Source organism: Argopecten irradians, chromosome 3 (assembly GCF_041381155.1).
Source record: "Argopecten irradians isolate NY chromosome 3, Ai_NY, whole genome shotgun sequence".
Lineage (NCBI taxonomy): Eukaryota > Metazoa > Mollusca > Bivalvia > Pectinida > Pectinidae > Argopecten > Argopecten irradians.
In genome coordinates this window covers 3,161,472-3,177,076 of record NC_091136.1, presented here as the reverse complement: position 1 = coordinate 3,177,076, position 15,605 = coordinate 3,161,472, and the positions used below count along the sequence as shown (strand labels likewise).

Sequence of the window (15,605 nt, the reverse complement as noted above, 5' to 3'; positions counted from 1 at the left end):
AATTTCTAGAAAAATATGTGTATTTTTTCATAAAAGATGTCGTGTGTTAAATTGAGTTTACATTGGCTCTTTTGTATCATAGAAAAGTGTTCTTATTTCGCAGGTGGTCTTTATAAAGGTGTTCGTTAAGGCAGGTTTTGCTGTATTTCAAATCAAGAGGTGTCAGTGTGGTAGAAGATAGTTATTAGGTCAATTTAAGTCCAAATGTCATATTTAGATTAATTAGTATGCGATTTACATGAATCTTTTAAATTGTGTGTATTGTCTACTGCCAATTTTCTACAGTAGAGAATGTCAGCGTAATATTTATATATTGTTTATAATTTAAGCTGTGGAGATTTTTGTCATAAAATCATCGGTTTTGCATACTCTTCGCATTTTCTTTTGGGGACAAATCTTATGATATTGAAGATGATCATTGATGTACATGTCACAGAGTATGATATTTATCTAATGTAGGCCAACCGATTGATTTTACATTGGCCACAGAGTGAGGTTTGAAATCTGCTCTTAAAACTGCTGAATCAATTCGGTTAATTAGTTCCACAACTAATGTCTATGTTTTCATATAACACTATATACAAGATAGGATAATTCATCTCAAACTCCAACCAAGGGTAGCCAATTTGAAATTACGTGCATACTGCACTTACAAATCGTAAAAATCGTACTTTTTACCTATTCATTATCAAAATTAATAATCTTAACCTAAATTTCAATCTAATTTTCATTTCGATGTATGGGATAAATAAGTCATAAAACTTTTACAAAAGTCTTTACTTTCGAAATTCATAATTAACCCGATGCCTGTACAAAATTCTATCCGGGCTCAATATTACATGGGCTATTTTGAATGTCTGCTTTTCATTTAGTTGGTTGTTCTCTCTAATAAGCTAATGTTAACTTGTAACAATGTGAATACAACGTTTTGTTTTGTTTCTGTGGTTACGAAAAAGTTGTACTGCTTCAGAACTACCAATGAGTGTTGCATTGTATCTGAAACTTTTGAGAGATAGTTACAGTGTATGGTTTCTGAATCTATTGTTGTTTGTGAAAATATTGATTTCTGGGAATCACAAGTGATAAAAGAGAAAATACACGAAACAAGATAATTGGATTTACAAAACAACATATTTATTAGAACACAAAAGCATGTTCTACCTTTAACTCATCACGTACACAATAGTTTACAGTCATCAGCACGCACTCATTACGTCATATATCAAAAACATCACATGTTAAGGTATCGACTCTCACACCGCATTATGCAATAATTAGTTATGAGATATTAAGGAATGTAAAATAATTGAATTTTGTTTGAATCTTCAAACGGGCTTGAACAAACAATTGTCGGTTATGACAAACTGACAAATCTTACGTTCGTTGTAAATACGAAACTACGGCCTGTTTTATTATATGAGTATTATAAATTTTGAGAATCTCGCGAGAGTTACATGTGTCTCGTGAGACTTGCTCACAAGGTTGTTCTTAATTGAAGATCATTGTTTAAAACTACAAAGTAATACAACATAACAATCATACCCTGTACAATATTATAAATTTATATTTGTACAAATACCGTCACATTTATTCTTAACCACGCGATTGTCATTCATGACATAACCATATATGGTAAACATAATGTCCTGCTTATGTGACGTCATATAGTTTTTTCCCAGAAAGCACTTGGCAAGACAAATTCTGGACATTGTCTAAAAGTCACACCACATCGACGTCAGGTTATGTTTATCATTCTAATGCACCTTCAACTCAAAACCACTTCTCGTCTAAAAGTCTCACAAGTTCGGTCCAAACGACAGATTTTCCACTCGGCCGTTTGTCCATTTGTCGACAAAAGGCAACTAGCATTGTTGTGAGAAGCCGTCTGTTGCTTTGTTTGGATCTTGGCACAAAACGTGGGCACTGGTTGTGGGCAGGACCCTCCATATTGGGATTTCATTTTAAATAAATAGATTAATATAGATCTTCTGTTCACAGTACTTGAAATTTCGGCCATGATGATGTGTCCTTATATTCTAGGCAGTCGTTATGGTTGCCGCGAACTAATGTCTGGGGACCCGGAAGTGTTCCATATGAAGATACCTGCTGCGCATGTGTATTCGATATACCGGACATTGAATTGCTCATTTGGTTGGACATGACTGGAAGTTGCATATGATTCAGGTAATCCATGCTTCCGTGGTAATATGAGGAATGACCGTAATTCTGATGAGGGTAGGCAGCTGTCTGGGAATTACTCATAGGGTAACCTCCCCTTTGCATACAACTATTTCCGTTCATGATATCATTGACTGGAGGAATGGAGGCGGGGCTCCAGATGGAGGAGCCGGTGTTCATGGAGCCGTTTGAAACTGGGCTGCTGACCACGGGAGGTTTTCCGTAGCCAGGTGATGAGGCTGGTGGAGGGGGAGACTTGGATTTCTTGGGAGTCGAGGGCTTTGGTTTGCCTTCTTGTGCTTTTTGTTGCTGGCGACATTTAGCTCTCCTGTTCTTAAACCAAACCTGTCAAAATAAAAAAAAAACAATCAATGTCATGGTCAGAAATTATATCAGCATTATGTAAAATAAACATGCTAAGTAATGTTTTATATATGGTGAAGTGCCAGACGTTTCCCAACACAGTATTTTACCTGAATCAGGATAACAACTGTGTAGAACTATATCAGAATAAGGATATGACATGTTTTTAATTGCCAAGAAAAAGATGCTTTTCAAATTGTTTAATGGTCATGGTTACAATTTTGTATTATCATGTACTTTATTTCTTTTGTAAATTATGCAACAACAAAAACACCAAAATAAAGCATAAATCCAAAACCAGTCTTATTATTCAATTAGCATATTATAGTTATAACTATTGTTAATTGTGACCCAGTATTGCTATGACACATGTGTTTCCCAGTGTTGGAGTGTCAGACCACATGATGTTGGCCAGGGGGCAAAGAATGTGACATCTTGGTTACAGAACAAACTGTTATCCCAAACCTGTTGATATAGGTGGGTATTTGGGGAGGGATTTAAGGGTTGTATAACAACCCCAGGGCATCAATTTCTGTGTGGGACATAGATTCTGTGGACCGTCATTACTAAGACAAACAGCGTTACTGGTGTGTCTGACACAGGTAAAATATTGAACGTTCACATGTGTTACAAAGGAACGGAAATGTCTTCCATTCGTGTCAATGTATACACACACCTCCAATGTACATCTGAGCGAGTCGATCGCTTCATTAAACACAAATTGGTACACTTTCTAAATATTTTGGTTTATTTTTCTTTCATCTCACTGATGGGTCTTACTGAATATAAAGGTATTAGAGTATTAACGTGTCCCGTTAACGCTGAAGCCAGGGTGTGTGGCATATTGATGGATCCCGTCATGAAAACGACCGCAATTTTTAAATAAAATATCAAAATATCATCGAAATTTTCATTTCCTGGCCAAAAAGGAACCCAAATGAATAACTTGATTTGTTGAAACACCTGCTTTTGTCATTTTCAAAAGAAATGAATAATTTGGATACGTATTGGAACGACCTACCACCTGGATCGGATCCAGATGAGATAAGAATATCGGTATTTAAGCGGTAATGTTGGGCCACAATAATGCGATTCCTAACGACTTTTCCATAAACAGGTGTAATTTTAATTTTTGACGTTCTTACCTGTACTCTAGACTCGGGTAGGTTGATTTTTAGAGCGACCTCCTCCCTCATGAAAATGTCTGGGTAGCGGGTTTTCTGGAACAGTGCTTCAAGAATATCAAGCTGTGCCCGTGTGAAGGTTGTTCTCTCCCTGCGCTGTTTCCTGTTATTTGCTGCTGCGGAGGAAATTAAAAAAACAATAAAAAACTAAAAACTAATAGCAAGCAAATATGACACTGCCTTACTGCTCTTAACCTTGTGATGGTGACTTTCATCACTAATTAATTGAAGAACTAACAAACCTGAGACAGTCATTTTTGGCAAACTCTGTTCTATCCTATTTGCCTACGGAAACTACTTCCGTTATTAGAACCAAAACGCCCTATCGTAGGTTCTAACCTAGAGCCCCTTATTGATAAACAAGACCGTTATATTTGGCATCACTCACAAGTCTCCTTTCGAATCATCTTGACTTCTGTTCAATCTTCTTCACACTACTAACACACAACACCACACGAGAGCCAACATCAACAACACCGGAGTTGAAGTTTACAAACTTAAATTGCTTTCTCTCTCTTTTTTTTCTCAATGAAGACAGGACATGACCACGATAGAAATACAGGCCCTATTCACAGGGTGCCAGCTTGGGGAACTCCTAGACGTGACTGTAAGAATAGAGAACGATCGGGCGGCTGCATTCATGTGAAAACCTTGTACTCGCTCGCATATTTCTTCAATCGAATGTGCTGGCGGATTGAGAGTGAGACAGAACTGACTTGGACAGTAGTCAGCAGCTGGTCGGGCAGTTTTTCATTTAAATTATCACACACGAAATGTAGAAAACTGGTAGGTGTAACTTAGATGTATATATTCATAGACGCAGCAGGGAGTCTCGTACACTGCCTCTTATGTTTATCTTATACCAAGTATACCTAAAACTATTTAATTGAATTAAGTCTTTTCAGTGTATCTTTCCCAGAATACAAATAACAGCGATCGTGTTTTGCAATGGATTAAAACCAGTTATATGTGTTGCGTTCCATTTTAAGCATTATTATATGTTTCTTTGCAATATAAATAGAAAATTTGAAAACTCTATTTAAATTTTGAATTTAAGTAAGACTAGAATAAAAAGGTTTCCGTTTTAATTTCTCTGTTTTTATTTACTAGCTTAATGCTGTGATCCATTTTATGAAACAATTTTACTCTATTCTCCACAAATATAAAATTGAGAATGTTGTTATAAATGAAAAGGTAACTATATTATAATATCATATCAATCAGCTTTCAATTAAAAGATATTTTCCATCAGAATCTCTATGAAAAAGGTATGGCCAGATCGATAAAAACATAGTGTTGTCTGTGTACCATTGTCCATGCTACAAAGTCGCATGGTCTCGGATATATAGTCCAGAAAATTGTAACACGCTTTTCTCGTAGTCTTCTATTGGATTAAAATTGTGTATCAAATCATTTCCGTATGTGAACCAGTAGACTGCCATTGATATTTCCATTTTCTCCTTTCCGATATTTTTACCTGTTATGCAGATCGATATCTGGCCAAATGCGGCATAACCAGTATGCGGTGTTGGTCGGTACAAATCAATCAGAAAGCCACACCGAGCAAATACCATACACAACACATCCAGGTCGAATACATACAACTCAAAACTCCCATTTTTATACTTTTATCATTTTGAAGAATAAAAAAACAGATTGATTTTAATTGCTTTTAATGCCTCTAATTAGTTCTAATTAGCTTTAATCGACATATATATGAATGATGTCGAGATAAGCGATGTTTACGTTGATGGCTCAAACTAACAAAGCTCAAGTGAACGGGGTGACGTTCTCGGGTAAGATTGCAATAGCTCATTATCATAGATATCTTCTTAATGTATTTATTTATCTCTTATTGATAAAGATTCCGAAATGGATAAAAGTCTTATCCATATAACGTTTATCTTTAGTAGTAAATAAAGTTTCATCTTGTATTATAATCATCGGCTATTTGTGTATTTAAGATAGCACACGATAAATGAATTAAATATATCGGTCCTGTTTGACAGTTTGCTTTCACTGAAGAATGATACCGAACTGACAGCCGGAACATCCTCCGAATCAAACACCTGTATTTCTGTGGTTACGACTAATGAGATAAAATTTTCTCCAATTGAAACACATGATACTATTTTTTATTTCAACAAGATGGGATGGGTCGGTATGTAATTGCTACTGGAGTGTTTTCTACCTCGGCAGCCCTCTAATGACCAGAGGCTAGGTTATAGAACCAATTTCTACGTTAGGTTACTTTCTATGTATCGTTTGTACCTCAAGTTTCGGGAGAGGAATGGACAATGGCCACCGTGGAGCGACCAAACCTGGCGAACAATGACCAGAAAGATGGTCACGACTATCATACGAACCTCCCGCCCCCGTCCCGCTGTGTCGCTCTATTATGGTGGCGAAATGTACGTTTGTGAATGGTGAGGCTATAATGGATAGGGGCAATAGGGAAAGCCACCAATGTGACAAACACACCCGGATAGCTCGACAATTCAGATTCCACGTGTAACACTTTCTTTTACATGTATCCCTACCTCCAGAAATTACACATCCACACACAAATACCCGCACAACATGCACACCTTATATAAATCTTTCAATATCCACACACGTGCATGCATTTCCATCCATGGTTCACATGTTAATAACATTTAAACAGACACCTGGCCCGTGTAGCTCCGAAATTCATTAAAATTGTTCATTAATGCGAGAGGTTCTGAACGAGTACTCTGACCTGGAAACGTCTGAATGCTACCTTCACTATAACTATCGAAAAATCAAAATCCGAACCACAATCATTATGGAGTCCATTACAAAGAAACTGCATTAAGTTACAAACCAACTTAACTCATAACAGTAAATTGGTATAAAAAGGCCAACAATTTCGTAAAAGAATATCATAAATGCAATGAATTCATCTTAATCTCAAAAACTTTGTTATCTAAAAGTGATATTGATATGGTCCTATCTTACGGGTTGAATTAATTGCTTTGAAAAATAACTCTTCTTATTAGTGCAATTTTCTCTATGGCCTATCCCATTTAACGCGTTCTGATAGCAAAAGGAGAGGTGTATGAAATCAACAAAGTTGTAAGATTTAAACTAGGGAAATCAACAACTGACGATGGGGATTCGATGGGATATAGCTTTACAGACTGTGTTTACTGTCAAACCACACAAGTTATAGAAAAGTTCGTGGGAGGTCCATGGGTGAATAATATTAATATGTAAATCGTGGAAAAGGGTAGTAGGTCACATTCGCTTGTGATACATGCAGGTAAAAATTAAACACACCTTCGGAAAGGTAGAAAGAGAAGTGAATCAACTTACTTGGATATCCCATGGCCGGGTGAACGAGGTCCATATTGGGCGCGGTGAGGCTGATCCCGTTGACTGTATAGGGAGGGGCCTTGTTGGCCATTGAGGGCTGACTGTAGGGCATTGAGGCCATACTAGCCATGCTGGTCTGGTGCATGTGGGACTGCTGCACGTGAAGGTTGTGCTGATGATGCTGATGTACGGAGTCGGGAGAAGAACTGTCCAGAATAGGAGATTCAATTTTCACCTGACTAGAAACTCGATAGGTGTCGTTATAACCGTCACTGGTTTGACTGTGTTCCGATTCGGATATTCCGTTATTTGGAGCTAAAATCATAAAGAAAGAAAAATGTCAAAAAACCTGTAATAGCATTTGCAGTACAACGACAATTATTAAAATTAAAAAGGAAAGATAAAAATATTTTTCCAATGATTTTTTCCCCAAAAAACAACATACAAACCATGAAATAACATCGAGTTTTATCAAACTTAGATAAAAAATAAATAGATTTTTTCTAATAAAAAGTCAATGTGCATTTATGCAAAAAATATTGCTATTCCCTAAGTCGAGAAAGCGTCAGAGAAATCAAACGATGACAGTATACAAATAATGCCAACAGATGAACGGGCCATTCTGCTAATGGAATCGTATTTGTCTTAGACTTAAAAATGTCACAAAAATTCCAAGCGAATATCCGAGTTAGAAAGTGCCTTATGCTACTCTGTTTTACCGATTTATGAATATCATTTTCGTGATTTGCTAATCGAGCGCCATTTAAAAGGTGTTGGTTCTTGTCCAGTCGCTTCTTTAAGTGACGCATAATCGTCCATATTTGTTTATTTTTATTCACGTTTTACATTTAGAAACACCGCGCGTGAAGTGCCAAGAGGTTATAAAAGGCCATTTGTAATTGGTCAGTGATAGTCATAATCAGCCAATCAGGGACAACATATGTTGACACCATCATCAGCATCCCTTAATAGTCTCCGAAATCCTTTTCTGTTCACATTTGATTAATAAGGGATCAATAGGACACATGTGGGATACAGAACCCATCGACCCCTAAAATACTTTATAGTTTTAGCTTCATAGTCCTGTGTTGTGTTATTGTTTCAAGAGTTTATCAAATCAATACAAATGATTACATTGTACTGTGAACAGTTGGAAATAAAATGTCCTGTTATAGTAATGTAATGAAAATGTATATTTATTTATTCACACAATGTAGTTTTAATTTTGTAACGGTTTCACTAAATTCAATTTACTACGTTTGAAAATTGCAACATGATAATTAATTTTAGACAAAATATCATCATTCGTCAAAAACAACATTTCCCCGTACAGTTCAATAGATATTGTTTCTGAATATAAAATTGCGTTTAAGCGAATGACGCAAAAATCAAAGGCAGAAAAAATGTATCGTCTGCCAATTTGTTTAACAGAATCACTTATTGTATAGTTCATCAGATGTATGTTTCAGGATGTGTATGAAAACATTTCTATATGATGCGCCGAACCATATAAAATGCCGAGAGTTAGCAATCAGCTTTTAGAGTCGGTGATTTTCGTATTTCCATTTATATGTACGAAATCTGTCACAAACTTGTCTGTATTATGAAAGTGGAACTTTTTAATTTGATGATGGTTGACAAATAAAGACTGGCGATGAATGCATGTCACTCTGGCACGTGCATTCGTAGCCTCGCGCGTGAATCACAGGAGAATAGCAGGCCATCGGCCGCGCAAATAATTCACTAATTGAAATCTAACTACAATTGTTGTTACGAACTGGCAATAACCATATTGGGTGTCTCCGCAACCATGTTTAGCCCTAAGAAAAGGAAACAATTGAAAGTAATAATTTCCTTTTGTTGACAAAACTACAACATATGTTACAGGCATAACACAGAGAAAATTTCTTTTAGAATTCGTAACGTTATCGATTATCAGGGTAGTAAAAAGCAAATCTTGAATTTATATTTTGATAACAACATAGGTTTTTTTAATGATACAAATAAGTGCACATACATAGTATGTATTTTATATAAGTAGTTATATCTACAGTCTTTTTGTGTCAATTGAAATATTAACCGATATTTATCTCTTGTCTATCATTCTCAAATATTTTGATTTAAATGCTTTTTCATTCAAAGATTGACAATTAAAAGCTAAAACAATAAAGCTACATACTATATATATTTAAAAGTGAATCACAGATTTGTTCTTTGTGGAATTATACAAAAATATTTTTGGCTATTTATACAAGATAAATTCTTTTATGTTTTAGAATTTCTGGTCTAAATTTATAAACCTATTTTTTCCAGAAACGTCAATAAATTAATATATATAATTTACTTTTTTAAATTTTTGTTGGTGTCTAGCTTACCCTGGTAAACATTAAGAAAATATATAATTGTACATTTTTTTAAAATATACTAAAGGTTATTGGTGATTATTCTCTTTTAAAAACAATATGGACGAAATGTCTCAACCATCCTTCAACAAATAAATAATTATTTATAATACTATTGATTTAAGAAAATTATTTCTGGATTTGATTTCCAACCATAAATCTTAATAGTTTAGTTAGAATATCTTGTAATTTAAGCTTAAGCTTGATAATCTAGTGATTTATTTCATAAATAAATAAAAATAAATAAAATCAAGATTGTATTATTAGCACAGTTTGACAAAAATAAATAACTACAATATTTAAACAAATAATGTTATCAAGTGTCCACAAATGATACCTACAGATGTAATCTACACTCTGGAAGGTTAAGAAAAGCGGAAGCAGAAAGATGTGGATTTGGCGACAAAATGGATGGAAAGCATATTATACCTGGTGAAGTATTATTTGGGTAGGCTAGGAGGTGCATGTTTAACAGCTGACGGGTGTGGTCAAGATGAGTGGTCAAGGTTCACTGACCTATAAGAGGAGAGGAAGGTATTTACAACACAGCAACCAAACAACAAATAAACATCATTATCTTCAGTTTTAACGAAATCAACATCACTCAAGACAGTTATTTTTTTTTATAATTTTTGATGATTAATGTTAATGTTCAATGTGAAATGAAAACAACGTTTAAACAAATTCCAAACACATATTTTTCATTTTAATATCAATGAAACATATATCCATGTACACAAATTTTTTGTTTTGATCCAGATTTTCATCGGTTTTGTTTATCATTTTCACTTATTTATTAATTGGGGTAGGGGTATTTATCATTCGAGTATTTATATCTATTTAACAATTTCATCTTTATGTATTCATTTATGTTTACATATTTCATTCTCTTCCCCTTCCAAATTACATCAAGTTCGGGTAATCAGGAATCTTTCAGTGCAAAATGAAGTTATAAGTGATATGTCGGCATTGTTTACTTGAGAACGCCGTGTCAATATTGGGGCTGAGGTTTGCTTTAACCAGTTTCGCCACACTCTTGGCATAGAATTTAAAATCACGGATACTCAGATGTGTTAATCAACAAATTTCTTACAAATTAAAAGCGCAAACATCCTTTGAATTTAACTATTTCCAAAGTGGCGGGGTAATATGGCAAGTCATTATCTAAGCACAGGAAATATTTGTCGAGTACAAATTTACATGAACCGTCCTTTTTTTGAAGGGGAAGCGGCTGTTCTGCTATATATATTTGCTTTAACGGTACGAGGTTGACTTGGCAAACGAACGCCATTACTCGATAATCAATTTAGGCTAGCCCGTGAAAAGTATCGAATAAACAAAGCTGTTCTACAAGTTTCAGATCAAGCTAATATGATAGTGTTGTTCATCAAACATGAAAAATATAATAGGGTACCTGGTGTAAAATAAGAAGTATTGTTGTTGATTTACGTTTTGAACATTCAATGCTTTAAACTATCCATTTTAGCAAGATTGTGGTTTTTCTGTCGGGTTAGTTTTGTCAACTAAATAAAATCGAATGGTCGTAATGGTCAGCGTAAGTGGGCAGTGAATTGGATTCCAAACAACCGCGTTCTTGAAGTACTGTTACCCGGGAGACCAAATGTCTAACGAAAAAATCTTTACAACAGAAAAAAAATCCTTTTAGAAATCGTGGTGTGTACATTTCACACACATCAGGATATGAAAATGACTAGTTATAATTGTGTATGTCCGAATAAATTTGGCCATGTCCGTGATGTCCATGTTGACATGTTATGTAACCCGAGACAGCGCGGTCCGAAAATTCTCAAGTGGTTCTAGTTAAAGCTAACATTTACACAAGTCCAGTTTCCTGTGCTGTCCGTTCACAAGTGTCCAGCGGTCAAGTTTCAAACATGGTATCGAATGGTATGTCCAAGGCGAATATATTTATATACTGCGTTCACAGGAAGTCGTCCTTAAAATGTCCGGAACTAATCACCAAGATCGCGTTTACATTGAGCCGTTAACACAATTTAAAACCGACAAATTTAAAGACAATGCGTAGTAATAAAAATACCAGTTTAAGGCAGGGGACAATATTTTGAGAAAAATTAAAAAAATATTTACACTGAGAAGTTTGGATAAAGTCTATGATGTGGAAAAGATTTAAGAGGGCAAAATTATTCTGTACACTTCCAGTATTTCTATCTTGAGAGAACTTGTATCTAATTTGTGTTGTTGATATGGTGAACAATAAAGAGATGTGTGTAAATAAAATAATAAATTAATAATGAGAAGATTAATAAAAAAAATAGTAAATATATAAATAAAAACAAATAAATGATTGAAATGTAGATAAATAAAATGTAAATAAATGTTTATCTAAATAATTAAGTCCGCAGTATATATGAATATAATTTATAACAATAATGGATAAGGATATGTAATGGATATGGGTTAATAAAGTGTACAAGTATTAACACCAATTTTATTAATGTTATGATCTAACAAGCCGTTTATAAATATGATACTCCTAAGTTGTTTAATATCTCTAATTAAGATTATCAGGATAATCCCTTTATAACCACTTTATAACGGATAATTCGATATCATCTTTTTATTTTAGAGAAGAGAGAAAAAAATGTATTTATTAGCATATTTATTTTAAAATTAATACACTTTAGATGACATAATTATTTAGTAGCGAATTGTTGATTATAGATTGTGATTATTATCATCTGTCGAACTTAAGAATGACATCTTAAGATGGTCCAAGTGGTGTTCTTACCTTCTAAATCCTCGGCGGTGACCTGGTCCGATAATAATCGCGGGATATCGGAAACAGACATTTCTGATAATATACAACTGAAATCTACACAAGTGTCGTCGTTAGTCCAATGTGAAAGTGAAAATGTCCGGCAGTTTAAGAGACTATATGTGTATATCAAGTGTATCTACTGCCCAGCCCTATACATACTATATAGGTGTTTTATGACCAGTCATGCGTAAGACCTATTGTTCTACCCGTCGTGTCCAGTCTTGTGTCCAGCAAGTGTCCGAATTTTTTGTGTATATTTTTTTAATTCATTTAAAAAGATGAATATTTCAAATAAATATGTATCTATTTGTAATTTCTATTTCAAAAATGTTTCGGGATGAAATAAAAAGCATCTAGGTGTTATAGTGTTAATTTGTGTTTTTAAGAGATACCGATTTAACGGTATTTAGGGACCCGTTTTTAAATACAGTTACAAATATCTAAGAGCGTTGGGGGGATTTAGAAAATCTGGATCAAAACACATAATCCGAAATAGGGTATTGAAAATGTCTTACCTTGAATGGTCATTCAGCTCACACTTCCAATAGTAGATCTGGTCTATTTCACCTGTTGGTAATGATAATCCGTATTAGTACTGGTGTCGAACGGGCTAAAGTGAATTGTATTCAAAGTCTAATTCACGTGAAAGTTTCACCTCGTCTTTGCCTATACGATGTCAAATTTGAACATACATGTAAACTCTCTAAAATAAAGTTTATGAAGATTAGAGAGATGAATCTAAGCAGCAGGCTAAAACGTGTAAAACTCGGCTTATAGATCCGACATGAATAAATAATAATGATTGATCTTCGGTGGTGACCAGCTTTTCGTACATGTAGGCTCAAACAGATAGTGGACACGCCCCCGTGTGTCTTCGTCAGCCAATCAGCGGCCAGCGTTCATGAACTCTTCGCTCAAACCCACTAGCGCGTGAGAATAATGTAAATTTCCAAACACTGACAGTTGAAGAGATTTATTTCAATACATTTGTTAGGGAATGAAATAAAACAGACTGGCTCTGAGAATTAGAAAGATACTTGAGATTTCCAATAATTGTAAATATGATGCTAGGATTAAATTTGGTGCATTAGACCATTTCTTTGAAATAACAACATTATTCTGTAATTTTAAAGCTAATCAATCCTTAGTTTATCTATCGATTTAATTTGTTTGTATAATTTTTTTTTTATTATTATTCCATGCTTAGATTTCAATTAAATGTCTCTCAGAAAAGATATAGGTATTAATAAAGTATTAGGTAGGAGGGATTTACTATATAATGCTCAACATTTTGTAGTCTTAAATACAAAAAAAAAATTAACAACGGCTTAATTCCTGAAAGTTACAATTACGAAAAAAAACCATTTATTTAAGAGTTACAATTAATTTCGGAATCAAGTAAAACCACATACACATTTTAATACTAAAATTGTGGATGCTTTGTCTAGAACTTAAAATTATTTTTGAAGGTATATTTATTTTAAAAATGAATCTAATACAACAGAAATATGAAGAAAAAAATTGGAGTACGAGTTATTGTAATTTAGAGCTTAACCTGTCCATAGCTTTGTCAGTTATTACTTAAATGTTTCTCAATTTTATGGTTTGGTTTTCCTGACAGGAAAGAGTTATCTCATAATATTGACTCAAATAAATATTACTGGCATCTTTGGCTCACATAGGTATTGTTTCACCCTCCTGATTAAGGAATTTTCTAATAAGTTATTCTTGTTAATGTCAAAAGTTTGTTGTTTTCCATGAAATTTGGATGTTTTGGACAGTCTATTGAGTTCTTTAGATTATTTTATAAAAAATTACCCTGATTATAAAAAGACATACGCATATTTACTCAACTAGAGTCGGTACCACTTGTTTTGAGTTCCGAGGACTATGTGTTAGATAAGCCTTTCCACGTAAAGCCGTCCGCAATAGATAAAGTCTATTATTATTATTGAGTAAATAAATAATGATACCACAGTAGATAAATTAGGCGCATCATTATAATTGAAGATTCTTGACTTGGAAGTTTGGTTCGTTTTTCTTTCGTACCAAACCAATATCATTCCTTAACACGGTTTAATGTCTAAAAGGGTCATTGCTGTGTCATATTTGTAGATTTCCAAGGTATTATTGAAATGTCGTAATCCCTGCCAGCGCTCGTGACAATAATAGAACCATAGATTTGTTAGATGTAATATATAAGTAAGAAATGCATATTCCACTTGTGTTGAAATAAACATATCGATGTTTTTAACTCAACTATCAATCCGAATAATTGATTTTTAGTGTACAAATTACTATCTCCAGTAAGCTAATAAGATCTTAACACGTCATATCCAACTCATCATACGGTTAGGATCCGAGGATATTTTCCGATACGGAAAGATCCATTTATATGAATGAAATACTCCAAAACACAGATATCGAGATACGCGCACACTTACACGAATTTTACGTACTCTAGTAGACTCCTCGAAATATGTTGTGAAAAATATCTGAAAATATTATAAGATAATGGTACTAATCTGCTTTCCGATATACATGGAATCGCATTAACAAATTAATCAGAGTATGAAAACAAATTTAACCGTGACCTCATGTGTTCAATAATACAAACAGCAAGAGAATGGTGATGGGAGACGTGAAAAATGGACAATGGATCCCTGGTAATGTAACGGTCAGTCGGTAAGGTTGTTAATGATAATTTTGCTCTGAGACATAAACACTGTAGTGCATTCTCACTATCTGTCTATCCCCTTCGCTCTCCGACTCCCTTCTAAATACAACTGTTAAATTTTATATAACCATATACATGTACATTACCGTTGGGATTATACATGTTGTCATCCTGCTTTAATCGCATTGCATATTTTAATACAAATAGGATATGCTTAAATTAAAACAACAAATATTGGCAATAAGATAGAATTAATACTATATCGGCTTATACAAATATGTTATCGGATAAGACTAGGGAATTGTTTCTATTTGTTGAGTAATAATTATTTTACCACATTTTTATTTTTTTGCAAAAGTATTTTAGAGAATTATTTTTTTTATGCATGATCATTTTATTACCCCATCTAAATAATATTAAGATAAGCTGAACGCTTAGCGGGGGTGATTCCCCTAACAGGGTACAATCCAAGCCCTATAGTCTTGTTCGGTTAAACATCTAAAATGCCGACTTTAGGATTATTTGATTAAATCCTCGGTGCATGGTGCTAGCTTTTCAATCATTGTTTAATAAATCTAGAGTAAGCGTTCACGAAAATAAAATGAGAAATCCCCCTAATTAACTTGTAAACATCATTAATGAGGTTCACGCTCTCGCGCGGAGAG

At 34.1% G+C, this 15,605-nt stretch overlaps 1 protein-coding gene across 5 annotated transcripts; it reads right to left on the bottom strand.

Annotated features, from left to right (window-relative positions):
* Window positions 1-1,112: 1,112 nt before the first annotated feature.
* LOC138317313 (homeobox protein otx5-B-like) lies at window positions 1,113-13,401 on the bottom strand. Of its 5 annotated transcripts, none has more exons than XM_069258886.1 (5): window positions 12,779-13,400; window positions 9,893-9,979; window positions 7,062-7,376; window positions 3,687-3,841; window positions 1,113-2,523 (listed from the first exon to the last, which is right to left on the bottom strand). In XM_069258886.1, the coding sequence occupies exons 2-5, from the start codon at window positions 9,927-9,929 to the stop codon at window positions 1,993-1,995; spliced, it is 1,038 nt and encodes a 345-aa protein (XP_069114987.1). In that variant the 5' UTR covers window positions 9,930-9,979; window positions 12,779-13,400; the 3' UTR covers window positions 1,113-1,992. The 5 variants fall into 5 exon arrangements, with proteins under 5 accessions (XP_069114987.1, XP_069114988.1, XP_069114989.1 ...); XM_069258887.1 differs by lacking the exon at window positions 12,779-13,400 and adding an exon at window positions 12,234-12,316; XM_069258888.1 differs by lacking the exon at window positions 9,893-9,979 and having other exon boundaries at window positions 12,779-13,401.
* Window positions 13,402-15,605: the final 2,204 nt, after the last annotated feature.